This window comes from Lissotriton vulgaris, chromosome 1_1 (assembly GCF_964263255.1).
Source record: "Lissotriton vulgaris chromosome 1_1, aLisVul1.2, whole genome shotgun sequence".
Taxonomy (NCBI): Eukaryota; Metazoa; Chordata; class Amphibia; order Caudata; family Salamandridae; genus Lissotriton; species Lissotriton vulgaris.
Window position 1 is genome coordinate 1,825,335,247 of NC_141685.1, and position 17,979 is coordinate 1,825,353,225.

General features: G+C 46.2%; 1 protein-coding gene across 2 annotated transcripts in view; it reads left to right on the forward strand.

The window, feature by feature from the left end:
- Positions 1–17,979, forward strand: part of WASHC3 (WASH complex subunit 3) — a 102,250-nt gene that overhangs the window by 18,861 nt on the left and 65,410 nt on the right. For both annotated transcript variants that reach the window (XM_086919245.1, XM_086919250.1), the window contains exon 4: positions 2,899–3,027. In XM_086919245.1, coding sequence (XP_086775371.1) covers positions 2,899–3,027 — 129 coding nt within the window. The remainder of the gene's footprint in view (positions 1–2,898; positions 3,028–17,979) is intronic.

A 17,979-nucleotide genomic window follows, 5' to 3' on the forward strand; every position in this document is an offset into this window, starting at 1 on the left:
ATGAAAGTTCCTGTCATTTGAAGGTGTAGTGTGTAATGGTGAGTCAAAATGGGTTTAAAGTAAAATCCAATATCACTGCTACATAATCTTAAAACATATCACGTGAAACATTTTTCTTGAAAACATACAGACGTGTCTGCGTCACCTGCACAACATTTTAAGTATTGGGACAGTTGAAAAGTCAGTATATCTGGTTCTGTTACTATACCTCATGCTTGGTGTACTCTTTCACTAAAGCAGTTAAAAACATTTACCTTTCACATATTATCTGTAGGTGCATACTAATATCTAGGGTTCTTCATTGCATGGCTGGTTACACCAAATTATGGGAGGCTAGAGGAAGGTTGGGTTTCGTTTGACGTCTAATGGTAAATTATTTCTTTGTTTGTGTGCTGGTAACTTATGTGAGGATGCCTTTTTGACAAATACCCATCTCGTGGGGGAAAAGATTGAGGAATTATGACTACGTTCTTCCTGACATTTTCTTTATCAAAGATCCCTGCACAGGCATTTATCAGAAGATGTAATGTAGAAGACAGTGGGGTCTCCTCCGGAAAAATAATGGGGGAATTGAAAATATATCTTAGGGGAGATGCCACCTTTCCACCCTCTCTTCTTCCTATGATGCTGCTTCTGCCACTTAAGGATGTGGGCTGCAAGTCTAGGGCACAGGCAGTCCTAATCCCTGTCTATGTTGAGGCTATTTGGGATTGGTATTCAAGATCAAAGAATTCAGCGTGAAGGCTTACATAAGCTCCAACATTCAGAAATGTAAGAGTATTATGGGTTAGTATTGAGACACCTTTTGTTGAAAAACACCGTGATGTGGGGGTGGGGGGTTATTGGGGAAAGGCTCATTGTCTCTCAGGATTTCTCCCTCTTTTACAAAAGCTGTGTTGCTTTCTAACAGCGAGCCCTAACAGAAGATTGTGCCCCCTTCTCCATCCCCCTCCGATCCGGCTCATGTGGGAGGTTGATGCTTTGACCCATACCCCAACGGCACCAAGCTCTCCTCAGAAGGTGTACCTGAGCAACATCGCCAGTCTTAATTGGGGGTCTCAGTCACACCTTGGATTGAAGAGTTAAGCCCTGACAGGGAAATGTAAAATAGAGCTCCTTTCCTCCGCAGAGCATCACCTTGCTGTCTCATCAACCTTAGTCTTCCCGCAATTCTCACTGTCGATGTTCAGAGCTGGCATGCAGCCTAGTCTGTCAGTCATTTGGCCATTAGTGAGCCATATTTGTTGTGACGAAATCCTCGGTACTGGCGCACAGAGTCTTTGTTTCTTTACACGTTCCGGGCATCTCAACACAGGGACTAAGGTTGATGAGACGGCAAGGTGATGCTCTGCGGAGGAAAGGCGCTCTATTTGTGGTCTGAGTCCGGAGGAGAACCCTCAAAAATCGTTGGAAAGTGTTCGAAACACGTCAACAATTTTTTAAAATCAAAACCAAACAAGTGTTTTATTTATGCATCTCCACTGTAGCTCATTTGAAAAATTAATTCACATTTGTATAAGAAATTAGGTTGGAGCTCAGTAGGACCACTGTTTGGTAACTGCCCTTGCAGAGTATATACATACATTGTTTCATTTGTGAAGCAGAGGCTATTGTTATATTTTCAAAATTCGTTTGATTACACAGAACCAAAGCTATGATATGATTTGCACTGTGATGTCTTATATGTAATGTGTAGAGTTTTTGTGTTTTGTTCAATGTTGTACATATTGTAAGTGTTTTGTCTATGTTGTGTAAATACTGATGTATTTATTCAATTGTTTGAAATTTGAAACCAAACATTTCTTTTGAAATTTGTTTTTGTTGCAAATTATAAAGACATATAAGAAAAAAAGGTAAACATTTAAGAATAAGTCATGACAATATAATAACCGTTCATGAGTGTGGTTATCAGGTTTGAATGATAGAGTGAATAAGTATCAGTATTAGCATCTTATTGTTGCTTTTTATATTTTTATAGTATGGCATTACCACAGAGGTGGGGGTGCACTGCCCATATAACCTCAACTGGTTACGTAAAACATGTAAATGGATATTGGTTGCAGAAAGTTTAATTTGAGCACATAGGTTTTCACTGACTTGTGACATTTTGAATTGAAATAATAGTTGCCACAAACCCGTTTGCTGGTTGTCAAATATACCTTCCTCTGATGCCCTGCTTGCTTTTGTTAGTTCAATTACTTTACCACATAGTCTTTGTTGAAGATTAAGGATTAAAAATACACCGTTTGTTTGCAGTATTTCAGAAACACTTAATTGTTAACCATTAAGCTATTGAAGTTATGCTATGTTATCCTATATACTGTTTTACTTCTAAAACATTCTGGTAGAATTAAAAATTATATGCTTTGTAGTATGTTAAATTGTGTACCGAATGATTTGTTTGATTCGCCGCTGTACCCCTGGTAGCGAATCCAACAGATTGTAATCTGTAATGTAAGCATTTCCTGTTTCTGGGTACCTTTTTGAATAATGTAAGTTGAATGCCAGTGGGGTTAATTCAGATATAACAGATAGGAGGCTATAGATGAGAGAAGAATACTGTACACTGATGTGCTGCGAAATGTATGATCCTAATTTTCTGAAGTGAACATTTTGGAAGACAACAATTCAATGATGCTGCTTGTAAGTCCAATGTTAATTCTTAGAACTGTGGCAACAATTATTACAACCTGCTATATAAGAAAGTGATCCACATGGCCTTTCATAATAATAGCAGGGTGAAAAAATCTCCTTAAATTCCTCACTTTTATTATTGACTGAACTTGGTGATACGCCTGAATGTGCTCTGGCAGTAGTTTAGTCCCTTCTCTGCTCCTTTGAATTTAGGGTGAACATGGAACTGTTATTTTGATTTTCTACTTCTGTTTCTGATTTCAGCTGTCTTCCATTCCTGGTCTTGAAGGTGTGAAGCTTGAAGTACATAATGCAAATCATATAACCAATGGGTTTGTGCCAGCACCACCCAGTGAATCACTCCAGCCTTCACCCGTCACTCCTCAGTCGGAGGTAGGTAACCATGACCTGAAACTAAATGTAATTTTATTTTTTTGGGATACTGACCCAGAAAGAGAATAAAAGATGTGAAGTGGAGGTACCGAATTAGGTTTGGGATATGTTATTCCTAATAATGTTGGGCAACTAGTTCTTTAGATGAACATGTCACAGAAATATGCTTGTGGTCACTTAAGGTACTAATGAATCCTACAATTTACTTCAAGTGTAGAGCCTTTTGTCATCTAGCCCGTAGTCATTGGAACAAACTACCAGCAAATATTAGGGCCTGTGATGAATTGCCCAGGTAAAAAAAATTGTTGAAAACATGGCGGTTCTAGTTGGCTGTGTCCTCCGCACCTTTCCTGCACAGCGCCGAGAGATCCCTTCAGGGATGATTCGCTTGCGCTCTATAAGTACACAAAGTAAAGTAAAGTAAAGTAAAGGTCAAATAAATTGGTAATCTCTCCTCGCACCTAGGCAAAGCCAGGATCTTGCACCCCAGTTAATAGACAAATTGCAAGGCAGCACAGACCTACCCCTGGGAATCTGGGCCTCCACAAAGAACACCCCACACTTGAAAACCTGGTGGTGCAGTTGTTTCTAAATGGTCAGTTCCAACATGTTTCCCGCTACCCTGCTAGACAGGGAGTTAAAACCTATAGAGACATTTGCCAAGCGCGTGATCTGTCTGTCAGGGAGTTACTCTAATGCGCTGTGGAACAGAGTGACGGACATCTTACCAGCTGTCCCTGATGACTTCCTGCCATCCCCCACAACACCTTATTTAAGAAGGTCAGGGTGCCCAGCAAGATACTTCATATGTTTAGGTCTTGATTCTACCAACTGTCTCGGTAGAGCATTCAGAACCAGGGTGGTGCTTCTGCGCCATGCTTGGATTTGCTCCACTAGCTTTTCTAACATCATCCAACAATCTTTATTGGACATGCCATATGATAGTTCTGGGCTCTTTGGAGCGAAGGTGACTCTAACTTGGAAAGATTTAAAAAGAGGTAGGCCACGGCACCCTCTCCAGGCTTACCTCTGCCTGCTCAGCAGTTCTCCCAGCAATCTCACCCAGTTTGGGCCTTCGGCAAGGGGTACCAGCAGAGGCAACAGAGAATGCACCTCGGCAACAGCATGCATCTGTCCTTTCTTGGGAGAGGCAAGGGATCGGGCCGACAGCACTTAGGTCCCTAGGTTCAACACATTACCTAAATTCCATTCTTCTCTGCTGCAGTTGTCTCTGAAGCACTGTAAATCACCTTCAACAGCTCAAGAACACCTGGCGGGACGACATATCACTGTCTACCTCCCTGGGTAGAGGAGCATCACTTCCAAATGGGTGCTCCTGATTGTGGAACGTGGGTACTCCTTACCCTAGCTGTCACATCCCCTGGATATGCTTCCCACACCACAGCACTTCCCGGAGGTTAACTTGTCCATACTCCAAGGGGAAGTTCAACTTGTGTTAGCCAAGTGAGCCAACGAGAGGGTGCTGGCTTGAGAGATCAGTACTGGCTGTTACTCCTATTTCCTGGTGCAGAAGAAGGAAGGATTCGTCCCATTCTCGATTTTGACCCTCTGAAATTCTCCCTTCGGAGGTTCAAGTTCAAACTAATCACCCTGCCCAGGTTCTATCTGCCCTGAATCCAGAAGAGTGGATGGTTTTGTTGAATTTGCATTAGTACCTTCGCTTTATGGTAAGTGGTAAACACAGCCGGTTCAAAGTTCTCCCTTTTGGGGTTACCACAGCCTCAAGGGCATTTACCAAGTTCCTGGCAACATTGCAGCTCATCTTCGCAGACATGCCATTCGTATGTTTCCATATATAGATGACTGGCTGATAATAGTAGCAGAATGCAGCGCCTAGCACGCACTCAGTGCGAAAACGTTGCATCTCCAACCCCACTAAATTCAACTCTTCCTAGAATAAGTCTTGGAAGGCAGAGATGGGCAAGGCGTAACCAAACCCACAGAGGGTGCTGACATACCAGCAGCTTCTGCCTCATTTTCAGACACTTCATCCCACCACTTTACAAACTGTGATGAAACTATTGGGCATGAAGGCTTCTTGCACAGCAATGGTCCTGCGCAACACACTGCACATGAGACTACCTCAAGGGTGTCTATCGTGGCAATTGGCAGAAGGGCATTGGGAGGATGTAGTGTTGGTAATAACAAGGGTCTAGCATTCTCCTTGCTGGTTGAGCAACAACAGTCTATTTATCAGCAATCCCTATCTAGACCCCATCCCACAAGTGATCATTATCACTGATGCCTTTCTCGGGTGTTGGAATCCCCACCTTCGCTACATGACAATCCAAGGTACATGGTATCGTCAGCACCAAGGTCTTTACATCAACTACTTAAAATCGCTAGCCATCAGACTAGACTTCAGAACATTTCTTCAGGTTAAAACTGCCCTCCCTAAAGATGGAAACGTGATGGCCATGTTCTACATTCAAAAGCAGGGAGGGACCCATGCAAGGGGGAACCAACCCTTGAGAGGCACACATCTTTCGCATTTATCAAAGGAGATAGGCATTGGGCAACCTGCCACAACAGTCACATCTTTGGGGAGCATCATCTGGGATTGAACTAATACTTTGCGGACCTGCTCAGTAGGATGCATAAACAGCAACAGCTGCATGAATGTGAACTCCACCCACAAGTCCTTCAAAAGTACTTCTACTGTTGTGTGACTCTAACCGCGGTGCGGCGGTTTAGCGCAGTTGGAGGGGCCGCGACGGCCAACGGACGTGCTCAGCACTACGGAGGTAGTGCGCGCAACGGCCGTTGGCCGTCGGAAGCAACGAAGGGGCTAACAATAGACCTGTTTGCAGTTCCCAAAAACACAAAATGCCAAAACGTTATCACCAGATACCAACACCCTCAGTACTGGGACAGTTCTCTATGGATCAATTCGTCCGGAATATCTTCATCTGCTTTCACTTTTCCGCCTCTTCCCCTCACCCCATATGTTGTAGGGAAGATACAACTAGTGTCTGACTCTAATCTTAGTGGCACCAACATGGTAATGATAGCCATTGTTCTCAAAGCTGCTAGAGAAATCAGTCACACCTCAGCAGAAGCTTCTAGCTTGGCCAGACCTCCTTCAGCACCAAGATCTTCTTAGACATCCTGATCCCAAACCGCTTAATCTAGCAATTTATTACCTAAGTGGGTACTATAAGAATGCATGGTAATTCTAAAAGATGTTAGGAAACCTACTTCTCTTACATGCTACTCATCCAAATGGAAGTGATTTAGGCACTGTATTATTTACAAACAGATCAACCCTTTTACAGTTTCTGTACAGGACATTGTTTTCTAGCTTCTTCACCTTCATAAATGAAATCCAGAAATCCAGTATTTGTAAAGCGCACAATTACCCAAGGGTGTCAAGGCGCTGGGACCCATTGGGAATATTACGTGAGCTATGGCCCAGAGTCGCATGGTGCTGGGCTAACCTGCCGCCGGCACCCGGATCGAACCGTGAACCCTGTGGTCCGGAGTCAGGCACCCTGGCCGTTGTGCCAAACCTCTTTCTAACACAGGGTTAGTGTAAATACCCCCATACAACTACACCTCACTGCAGTTGCAGCATACCTTCAGAACAGACAACTTGTGTCAATCTATAGAGCGGTTGTTATTAAATCATTCATGGAAGTGCTAGAAAGGCTTATTCCTCCAAAATGACCTCCTTCCCCTTTGTGGAACTTTAACGTTGTACTCCGCATGACCTAATGACCATCCTTGTGATACTCTCCATTCCTGTGCATTACAGTATCTATCTTGAAAGTTGGCTTTCCTCACAGCAATCGCTTCACTCAGAACTTGTATGTATGGATCCCAAACAATTGTATCTCACTAATATGTCTAAGCACTAACCCAACATTCTTGCCCAAGTTTGTCTCCTCTTTTAACATCAACCTAACCTTTGAGCTACCTGTCTTTTACCTGACTCTAAATCTGAAAGGGTGCTTCAGTCATTATATTAACAAAGCACTTATGTACTCTATTGCCAAAAATAAGCCATTTGAAAAGTCTTAACAACTTTTTGTCTCCTTTGCAAAACTCCATATGCAGTCTGCTATTTCCAAAACTGGTATAGACAGATAGATAGTTAAATGTAGCCAAACATGCTATACTAGAGCTAAAAGCAACCTACTAGTGCCCCAAAAGTTGAGCTTTTCTGGTGAAGATATCTGCTATTGATATGTGTAAGGGAGTTATTTGGTCAACACCATGTGCATACAGTAAGTATTACTGTTTAGATGTTCTGTAAATTCACAGGCTCCCTTGCTCCAGCCCAGAAGCAGGTGATGATCATATATATCTACCTTGCTTTCCACATATTACTCATATCATGTAATCGGTAATCTCTCATAAAGTAAACACGTAGCACTTACACTACTCACTTTTCAGCTGGAAAATAATCTGGGGTAGAGTCAGTGTGCTAATGCATTCTGGGATAAGGGAGGAGTCACAACAGTCTTGTGACTTAAACTTCTTTGAAGAAAAACAAGGTGCAAAATATATATATCGCATTCGCAGCCGCCACTATGTAGTTAAGGTTAGTCTAGAGATTGTATTTTGGTTTGTTTAATAACTTTGGCCCCATTTAACGAAAGCTCATCCACTTTAGCTCCGTTTTGGAAAGTTTCACAATGATTCATCGAACTGGGGCCTAGAAAAAGGTGTGCTTTTCCATTTTAATTCCCATTGAAATAATTGCTCTCTTATACATAAAATGCAGCTGAATGGAGTTAAACTAAATTTGGTTAAAACTATACTGAAAAAAATATTTTTGTGATTTGGTACAACCCCCCTCAGTCGTTTTTGAGAAATTAGCATTTAAAAAGGTGTTGGGGTCAACATAAAGAGATTAATGCTGGTTAAAAGTTAGAACTATATGGACCGATGGTGTCCAGATATGCTCTAACTTGCCCATTCAAAGTGGATGGGCAGATCCAAATTGGCTGGTGACAACATGGAGACTATTTTGTAGCAGCCATTACATGCCTCGGGAACTCAGTCCCTGAGTACTGACAAATTCCAATGGCTACATAAGGGGCCAGGCTGGGCACTTCCTAACTGACTGGCCCATGTCAAAATGTTAAAAATATATATATTTTGGGTCTCCGGTACCACAGTACCACTGCCTAGTAGCATGGTACCTATCTCAACACTGCCCATGCTACCACGGTAGCGGTAATGCTGTAACGCAGTAACGTGGCACTGCTACTACATTACACAAAGTATTGGAAGAGTCTGGTCATAGAGCAGACCCTATGGCAAACCACCAGTTGGGATTGGCTGTCTGCACTGAGGTGGGCGTAGAGCCACCCACCACTGCATGTATAATGGCTGTGCTCAGAGAGTGGATTGGGTGCCTCTTGGAGCGACTGCAAGCCAAGCCCTGCACCTAAACGTGTGCGGTGGGTTGGGGATCAGATCCTGCCACCAACTGCCATTATGCAGGCTGTAGACTATGCCATTGGCAGGGCCAGCCTCGACCGCGTTGTGATTCTGTGCGGGAAGAATGACTGCGGGGTAAACATACCTATTCTCTATACACAGCTGAAGGCTGTGGGCAGCAGGAGGTTAATCATCCACTGGGGATTGGGCACCCACAGGAGGGTTTGGCGCAGAACGTGGCAGTAGGCTATGCGCAGCAGGGTTTTGTTTTCTGCGAGGGGGGGTGGTCCCTGCAGGTTTATAGGTGGAAGGCCAGCTGGTGGTTGGCCGCCCCCTGGCTGTGGTGGCGGATAACCAGTGGGGAGTGGGTGTTGGGCCAGGCACTTTGACCAACCCCTGTACTGCGGTATCAGCACCCCAGTGAGTTACTGCAGTACTGGTACTGTTGTACTGAAAAACCATTTAAGGAAATGAGAAGGGTCTGGCCATAGACTAGACCCAATGGCCAACTGCAATTGTGCAGATCGTAGGGCATGTGCCTTGGGATCCGGCTACCTACAGTAGGGTAGGCTCTGGGCAAACCAATGCTGTACATGGCATGAGGCCATGCGAAGTTGTGAGTTGGGCTCAGGCCAAGACCAGACCATTCGGCCGACCCCTGCTGTGCACGTTTGAGGGGTGGAAAGGGGTGGGCACAGGTTAATAAATAAAAATAAAAGTCAGAAATTCCGATAAATTAAGATGATTACACTTTAATGAGAATCATTTATTTTAGAATATCCATGTGTACTTCATTTATATGTTTGCTCCAGGTCCATTTGGCACCAGTGTATTTTGTTCATCTGGATTCCCTAGGATGTGTTGCACCAAATTCGCCTCCATACTTTGTCTTAGATTGGTAAAACTAAATCTTGTCACGTTGTCCGTCATGGTTTGTTAGATTTTATTAATCGAGCCATCATTAATTACTTACTCACTATTTTTGATGAGTCTGTGGGGTAACACCTCTTAGAAATTGCGTTATTGGTTGACTGGGGTGTGAGCTCTAGTCAAGCATGAACCACAGTCCTCATCAGGGTAAGGCACGAGCAAACCCCAAATTAACCTGTGCTCAACCCCTCTGGTAGCTTGAGCAGTCAGACTTAACTTAGAGGCATTGTGTAAAGTATTTGTTTAACACTTCAAACAGTAAAACTGTGAAAACACCCCACAAAAAGGTCCCACACCAGGTTAGAAAAATAAATAAAACAAGACAAAAATTATGAAAAAATTCAATTAGTAGAACAGGAGACATTGAATTTTTAAAGTTTTTGGAGAAAATAATGCAAAAAGGCTTAAAGCGCCAACTGTAGATATCTGGTTGCACTGGGACAAAGTCACAAGTTCAGGCCGATTGTGATGGAGCATGGACAGGTTATAGGGATCCAGTTAGGCCCGTGGAACAGAGTACCTTACATCCTGGTTTGAAGAGAGTTGTGGGGGGTCTGTCGGTTCCGAGATGTAGCAAGGCTGTGGTTCAGGGGACCTGTGTTGCGGTCTACGTTCCAGTCAATGGAGCTTGCATGGCCACATCTGCTGTCGAGGGTGCAGCATTCAATCTGGGCTATGTGGCAGCACCTTAAGCCCACTTTCAAGGGTCTAGATCTGAGGTGGCATCCCTTGGCAGGGTGTACTCACAGATGGCAGAGTCCACATGCAGATGCAAGGTTGTTGGAAGCCTGTTTTATCCCTGAGGCTTCATATCAGGAGGACAGCCAACTAGCCTTTGGAGTCACTCTGGTTCTTGGTTCGCGAGAAACCGGTCTAGTAATTCTGATCCAGGCAAGAGAGCAGCAGCAAGAAGGTCAACACAGCTGGGCAGCAGTTCCTTCAGAGCTGCAGAGTGACAGCCCTTGTAGCAGCACAGCAGTCCTTCTTTCTGGCACAGTCCAGAAGTGTACTGCAGTAGTTGAGTCTGAGACCCTTCTTGTAGGCAACAGTTGTGCCTTTGAAGTGCACAGATGCCCTGCCCACCCCCCCAACCACCCTCCGCCCTGCTCCAGACTAACTACAGAGGGTATGCAGAACTACATGGAGACAGGACACAGCCTATTCAGGTGTGAGGTTTGGCACAGCTACTCCTTCCCATCCTGCCAGTGATGGCTTATCCAGTCACACTTAAGCTCCCATTGTGTGTGGATGTCTAGGAGAAATACACAAAGCCCAACTGACAACTACACTCAGTCATAGAGACAGGCTGCAGGCATCATATAGCTGATGCGAAAAAATGCCAACTCTGTAAAAGTGCAAAAACAACAGTTGATGGACAGAATGCAGAACAATGTCATACATTCACCCCAGTACAGAGATCTGGGCCTAAATCCATCGTTTTTTTGCTCTCATGCCATTCCAGTTTGAACCCAGCCATATGCAAATCAGTCTTGATCCTGCGCCCCATGGGAACAGTCCAGCCCGAACTGCCAAGCCAGGTCCTCCCTGGACTGGAAACCAGCATCCTAGGACCGGTTTCGGGCTTTCAGTCCTCACCAGCCAGGATAGCTTGATTCCAGTGGCATAGAGAGCACAGGACTCACGTCTGAGCATACCCGTCCCACTCGGGGTGACAAATGTAAAAACAACAGTTGATGGATAGAATACAGAACAATGTCATACATTCACCCCAGTACTGAGATCTGGGCCTAAATCCTAGGATGCTTGATTCTGGTCCAGGGATGACCTGGCTTGGCAGTTCGGTCTGGACTGTTCCCATGAGGCATAGGGTCAAGACTGTTTTGCATATGGCCATGTCTGAACTGGGGTGTTGAGCAAAATAACGATGGATTAAACCCAGATCTGTGACTGGGGGGTGAATGTTTTGCCAATGTGCAACATTCCGTCCATCACCTTGTGTGTTTTGCTGTTCACCTTATGTGGTAAGGGTATGCCCAGACGTGGGTCCTGTGCTCATGACGCGACTGGAGTCAAGCTATTGTGGCTAATGACGGCTGAAAGCCAGAAACCGGTCCTAGGATGCTTGATTCCGGTCCAGGGAAGTCATGGCGTGGCAGTTCGGTCTGGGCTGTTCCCATCAGGCACAGGGTAAAGACTGATTTGCATATGGCCAGGTCTGATCTGGGGTGGCGTAGTGAGCAAAATAACAATGGATTAAACCCAGATCTGTGACTAGGGGAAATGTTTTGCCAATGTGCAACATTCCGTCCATCACCTTGTGTGTTTTGCTGTTCACCTTATGTGGTAAGGGTATGCCCAGACGTGGGTCCCGTGCTCACTACGCAACTGGAGTCAAGCTATCCTGGCTGATGACGGCTGATAGCAAGAAACCGGTCCTAGGATGCTTGATTCCTGTCTAGGGAAGACATGGCTTGGCAGTTCGGTCTGGACTGTTCCCTTGAGGCACAGGGTCAAGACGGATTTGCAAATGGCCGTGTCTGAACTGGGGTGGCGGGGTGATCAAAATAACGATGGATTAAACCCAGATCTGTAATTAGGGCTGAATGTTTTGCAAATGTGCAACATTCCGTCCATCACCTTGTGTTTTTAATTTTGTAAAAGTGGCATTTTCAGAATTGTAATTTAAAATCCGACTTCCTCATAACTCTTGAGCTTGCGAGACTATGGGGGCTTAAACAGACTTTAACCAACTTGCAAGTCGATGGCGATTCCTTGCAGTGCCCGTGAAATTCAAGCTCAATGCGCATGCGCATTGACATTAAAAGCGCGTGCACATGCCCCCAGCCGCCTGCCTTGCATGTCTTTTCCCTCAGCCGCACTCCTCCCACACCCCCGCTCCGCCCCCTCCCCTGCCTGCCGTGTCGCATTTCTTCAGGGCACCTCCCCTCATCAGTTCCCCAGCAGCATCTGTTCCCCAGCCTGCCGACAGCAGCTCTTCCTGCTCCGCCCTCTCCCCACTCTCTCTCCCCTCACGACGCCCCTCCCGCTCCGCCCCCTCCCCACTCTCTCTCCCAGCACTCTAGCACTGCTTGTCTTCCGTGAAACTGTCTGTTCTGCCTCGAGCGGAAGGAGGCTCAAGACGCAGCTTGCCTCTTGTGTCATACACCTATGCATCATCGCTTACAGTGCGGCTTCTTTGGTTGCAAGTCGCCTCCAGCACAGCCCCTGCCCGATAGCTTTGAGTCTCTCCTACCCATCTGTTGGCGGAAGCCTCTGCTCTCCACACCGATTCCTCTCACAGAACGGGGCATGTTTCCGAGGGCGCCCATAACAAGGATGCTCCGCCAACAGCTCTTCCCCTCCCCACTCTCTCTCCCAGCACACCTCCCCCTCGCTCCGCCCCTTGCTCTCCGCCCCCTGCCTCCCCAGCCGCCAGCATTCCACACTGACACAGCCTGCCGAGAGCAGCCCTTCCCGCTCCGCCCCCTCCCCCCCAGCACTCTAGCATACAGCACGGAATTCAGGCATCAGCTGGACATGCGGAAAATTGTCCAGATTCTTATAGCTCAACTTGTAGAGATTGCATAAACTGCTCGGTAAAGATAGAAAGTTACACACTATTTTGTTCTGCAGCTCTTCCTGCTCCTCCCCTTGCTCTCCGCCACCTGCCTCCCCAGCCGACAGCACCTCCCCTCATCCGTTCCCCAGCAGCATCTGTTCCCCAGCCTGCCGACTCTTAGTCGATCAGCCTATAATCCACTTTACAGCAACACATCGCCCATAACAATGATGCTCCGCCAGCAGCTCTTCCCCTCTCCACTCTCTCTCTCCCAGCACATCTCCCCCTCGCTCCGCCCCTTGTTTAAAGCTTGAAAATACATCCTGCCTCTCCTCCCCCTTCCTTCCCTCCCCCCGGCTTCTTCCCACCCTCCTCCCTTTGCCTGAGGACATCACGAGAGCCGCTAACCCTCCTCCAGGAGCCAGATGATGAGGGAGGAGACGCACAACTGCGGACCTCTCCTGCTGGCACACGAACAACGTCACCTTCTTCACTCTTCAGCACACCAGCCATATTTTTGGGGGACTAGCCAGAGTTGTTAAAGTTGAGCTATATGTACTGTGAAGCCAATGCAGACAGCGGCAAAGTGGCTTTGAACGAAACTCAAAACAAGTCACTCTCACTAGGGTCCGCAAGGCTTTAATGTCGAAAGAGTGCACGCTCTAAGAGCTGAAAAAATGGGACACCGTTCGCGTTCACTCAAATTCTGTGATGCTTCTATCCACAGCTCGAAAAGTTATTTATAAAGAAAGACACATCTCTCACTTTCCTCTCGTTCCTGCCAGCTGTCACCTCCACATTCCATATCCTCCGTACTTTTAATTTTGAATCATTATGTTGCCCTCCTTCTCCGTAACTCATTCTTTCTCCCGACTTTTCTTCCCTTTACTCCTTTGTTATCTACTCCCAACGTACTTCTCTCTTCTAATTTCATTTAATAGGTCGAGCCTGGTCAGCCCATGCACTGCTATGCAAGGTGTGCTGTATTGGAGTATGGACTTGAAGCCCTGCCCACTCTCTCCCCACCACCACATCCACCACCGCCACATCCACCAACACCACATCCACCAACACCACATCCACCAACACCACATCCACCAACACCACATCCACCAACACCACATCCACCACCGCCACATCCACCACCGCCACATCCACCACCACCACATCCACCACCACCACATCCTCCACCACCACATCCTCCACCACCACATCCACCATCACCACCACATCCACCACTGCATCCACCACCACATCCACCACCACCACCACATCCACCACCGCATCCACCACCACCACATCCACCATCACATCCACATCCACCATATCCACTGCCACATCCACTGCCACATCCACTGCCACATCCACCACAGCATCCACCACCGCATCCACCACCACCGCATCCACCACCACATCCACCACCACCACATCCACCACCACCACATCCACCACCACCACATCCACCACCACCACATCCACCACATCCACATCCACCACCGTCACATCCACCACCACCACATCCACCGCATCCACATCCACCACCGCATCCACCACCGCATCCACCACCACCACCACATCCACCACCACCACATCCACCACCACCACATCCACCACCACCACATCCACCAGCACATCCGCCACTTCATCCACCACCGCATCCACCACCACCACATCCACCGCATCCACATCCACCGCATCCACATCCACCGCATCCACCACCGCATCCACCACCACATCCACCAGCACATCCGCCACCTCATCCACCACCGTCACACCACCACCACATCCACCACACCCACCACCAGCACTTTCCCCACCACATCCACCACCACTTTCACCACATCCACAACCACCACATCACCACCACATCCACCACCACATCCACCACCACATCCACCACCACATCCACCACCACATCCACCACCATCACCACCACCACCACATCCACCACCACCATATCCCCCAGATCCACCGCCACCACATTTATATGTGTGTGGCTCTGTGTGTGTGTAGGTGCAAATGCAATGTTCTTGGATTTTTGTCACAATAAAATACACTGAACATAATCTTCACAAAAGTTATTTACAAACGTTTAAGCTATTGCCAGTATAAATTAAATAAATTATTTAACTATTAATTATTTACAAAAATTAAAAGCCATTGTTATTTGTAATATCAATACATCTAAGTCACGTAAATGCAAAACATGTTGCATTACAAATGCTATAGGTGTCACATTTGCAAAAGTTATAACTATTGGCATTGTAAATGACAAAGCTATTAATTTAGCTATTTTCAAAAACAACACATAAATAAAAAAAAATCATTTACAAGACCAATAGCTCCAACTTTTCTAATGCGAGACCTATTGCATTTCCAATGCTTGTTAAATTAGGATTCCAGAGACTCCAAACATGAACTGCTTATCACTTTTCATTTGGAAATTACACTTGTAAGGCAACTCCAGTGTTATACTATGGGAGAGATCGGCCTTGCTGTAGTGAAAACAAATGTAAGAGTTTTTTACTACCAGGTCATGTAAAACTTAAAAGTACATGTCCTGCATTTTAAACACATTGCACCCTGCAACGCTCGGCTTTCCGGGTCCTACCCTGGGGTGGCTTACATGTTCTAAAAATAAGGTTTGGGCCTGACAAAAGGTTTATTTCCTCATGCCGAAATAGCAGTTTAAACAGCACACAAAGCCTCTGCAATGGCAGAACTGAGACCTGCTAGAAGGGCTACTTAAATGGATGGCACAATCAGTGCTGCAGACCCACTAGTAGCATTTACTTTATAGGCCTGGTGCGCATGTAATGCACTTTACGAGGGACTTTTAAGTAAATTAAATATGCCAGTTGGGTATAAGCCAATGTAATCTTGTTTTGAGTTCAAGAACTTTAGCACTGGTTAGCAGTGGTAAAGTGCGCAGTCCTAAGGCCAGCAAAAACAATGTAATCAGAAACAGTATGTCTGAAGGCAAAACGTTATTGGGAAACTACACCAAGAATGCCAGGTCTAACCACACCTGTTCCCATGTGTCTTGTTATTATATTCCACTTACTTGTCTCTTTGGTCTCATTCATGTTCGGGCAATGGAGTCTTCGCCCATAATGTTGAGTTTTCCTCATCTGCAGCTTCTTTCAAATACTATCCTTAGTCTTCTCTCTACCCAATGTCCTTGAACTGGGGTTGTGACCTTTTTGTGCATCTTGAACTTTTCTGTCCCACCAGTCCTACCTTTACTTTGACGACCATGAGTTTCTGGAAACCTCTTTTGGCAATCACATGGGGAAATCCAGACTTTTGCAAACCTTCTTGTCTCTTTTTCTTGAGGTGTTTAAAGTTTGTTTCCAAAGAAGTCTTTGAACTCCCTGTGATGGCTCCTCCTCCTCACATTTTCATTGGCTTTGGAAGCTGTTCAGGATTGTCGTCTCCCTGTCAGACCCCATTCAGGAGGCCTCAGGGCAACAAGAGCCGACAGGCCTACAACCATGGGAAATGAGGACTTTTACCACTGCTGACCTGGAGCCTACACCCCATGGCTCTGCAATCTGGGATATGTACAACCGTTTCTTACTTGACTGTCAGTAGTAGGGGGGGGAACAATAAGAGTCTTGCCAGGAACGTTAATATGGGGGTTACACATAAACAGTACCATCTCCCAGCAGATCAATGAGGCCAATGTTCAGCCAAGTGCTTCACTTTGTCCAAAAGACAAGTGTTTTATCACACAGAAAACATGGAATTCTACTACGCAGTCAATAATACACGAATACCCAGTTCATAGAGCAGTCTTTCTGCTCTGTGGACCTCTGCCATCTAGGCCTTCACCTTTGTCTACTAAGTCTCGACCCTTCCAATGGGTTCCCCCTTTCCAGATTCAGAGCTTGAGGTATATGGGGCCAGCTTGTGCTTCCACAACCACCCCTACACCTCCTATGGGTTTGTATTAGCACTCAGTCTCTCCAAAGCCCAATACCTTTGGCATCACATTTGTAGCAGAAACACTGGGCTGCTTTCAGTGCTCCTGCTGTAGCGGGATCTCACTGGCAGAAGGAAGTCTCCAGACAGCATCTGCTAGTTTTCTCTGGGACCGTGCGGCGATGGCCCTGCAGCACGTCGTTTGATGGGTCATGCCATGAGCGGAGTCTTCTTTCAGAGGCCCTCTTCCGGGCTGCAGAATACAGATTGCAGCTCACTTTACTGATGCGAGGCTCACTCCGATTCTCCTGGGAATACCTGTCACTTCATTTTAAGAGTAACTGCTGCATTTTCACAGATGACAATTCTGAAGCACAGCAGAAGCTAGACTCTATCACGGTGCCTCATGGCGGCAATATTGAATCTTCACAAGGTGCCTCCGGATCTCCTCTCGGGTTACCTAATCTTCAGGACATGTCCTGACCCAACAACACATTTGGCAATGGCAGGCACTTACCTGGGGTTATTAGGGCCTACCTGACAGGCACACCGATCTGGGTGCTGGCGAGTTTGGGAATAACTGACCAAGTTGGCACTGCCACATCCAGCAGTACTGTGAGGCCTACCACAGAAGTACAGAGAGGCAAGAGCAGGCTTCATCCAGGTATTTAGGATTCCTCTTCACCTAGCTCTGTGCCACTTCAAAGGACTTCTTTCCTTAACAACAGATACTGTTGATCTTGCTCTGTACCCCTGCCATCTACCTAGTGACCGCCACAGACCTTTATAGCCCAGTGCATCAGGAAAGGCCTTTGCACTTACGGAAAGCCTGTCTCTGATTTCCTCACCTTAGCGTCTGGTACTTCCTCCTTCCATCTAAGAAATGCCAGCAATACACCTATGCGGTATGGAGAAAGCAACCTCTCCTTCAGCTTGTATTGTGGTCTAGGCTGTGGGCTTCCAAAATAGAAAGAAAAGAAAAGAAAAAACAGGGGAGATACCTTTAAACTCAAATCAGGGAGAGGATAAGTACATTAAAAAAACACAAGCAGGTCCCTACTCAAAATTAATTTTGTTACTAAGGTACTACACAGTGCTGGTGCTCAGAGCAAAATCAGAAATCCATACAGTCAAATACTATACAATACTACTAAGTCAGTGCAACATAG